Here is a 962-nt window from a genome sequence, read left to right on the forward strand (position 1 = left end):
ACAGCGGGGCTCGGCGCAGATCAAGACGGAGCAGCTGAGCCCGAGCCACTACAGCGAGCAGCAGGGCTCGCCGCAGCACGTGGCCTACGGCTCCTTCAGCCTCCAGCACTACAGCGCCGCCGCCTACCCCCCCAGGGCGCAGTATGACTATCCCGACCAGCAGGGCGGCGCCTCCTACTACGCTGCCGGCCAAGGCTCCGGCCTCTACTCCCCGTTCAGCTACATGAGCCCCAGCCAGAGGCCCATGTACACCCCCATCGCCGACACCGCGGGGGTCCCCTCCGTGCCTCAGACCAGCAGTCCTCAGCACTGGGAGCAGCAGCAGCCCATTTACACCCAACTCTCCCGGCCATGAGGACTTTTTAAAAAAAAACAAAAAACATTTGACTCTTTTCTAGTTGTACATCTCTGGATTGGCTCCCGACAGTGCCTTTTTGTGATTATATTTTTTTAGATATAATACTTGCTTAAATCCTCTGTGAGGACATAGTGGTTATGAATATTCTAGTATGTACTGTGTATGTGTTCTGCTCTGTCATCCATTGCGGCAACGCCAAGTTAACACAAAAAAAACACAAAAAAAAACCACCCTCAGTGGCCTTACGTGTTGCCATTATTTTTTTTGTACAGGAAGTGACTGAGAGTTTTTTTCTACCGTTGGGTTAGAGTCCGTTTCCCACCTGGCTTGTACTTTACCGCGTCTGCCACGTCCATACTTGCCAACCTTGAGACCTCTGATTTCGAGGGGTGGGGGGGCGTGTTCGGGGGTGGGGAGGAGGCGTGGTTTGGGCGGGGGGCGTGGTTAAGAGGGGACGAGTATAATTCACCAACTCGAGTATTTCATATATATAAATATATATATGTATGAAATACTTGACTTTCAATGAATTCTAACTATATATATTTATTTTATTATAATAAAATAAATTGTTGAATTTCAGACGGCACCTATCAAATACACA

General features: G+C 49.6%; 1 protein-coding gene across 1 annotated transcript in view; it reads left to right on the plus strand.

Annotated features, from left to right (window-relative positions):
• The window catches only part of LOC133541127 (transcription factor Sox-9-A-like), a 5,635-nt gene extending 4,884 nt beyond the window's left edge, over positions 1-751 (plus strand). Inside the window, exon 3 of the mRNA XM_061884235.1 lies at positions 1-751. This exon is cut by the window's left edge and continues 364 nt beyond it. Coding sequence (XP_061740219.1) covers positions 1-355 — 355 coding nt within the window. The 3' untranslated portion in view covers positions 356-751.
• Positions 752-962: the final 211 nt, after the last annotated feature.

Source organism: Nerophis ophidion, linkage group LG23, assembly GCF_033978795.1.
Source record: "Nerophis ophidion isolate RoL-2023_Sa linkage group LG23, RoL_Noph_v1.0, whole genome shotgun sequence".
Taxonomy (NCBI): Eukaryota; Metazoa; Chordata; class Actinopteri; order Syngnathiformes; family Syngnathidae; genus Nerophis; species Nerophis ophidion.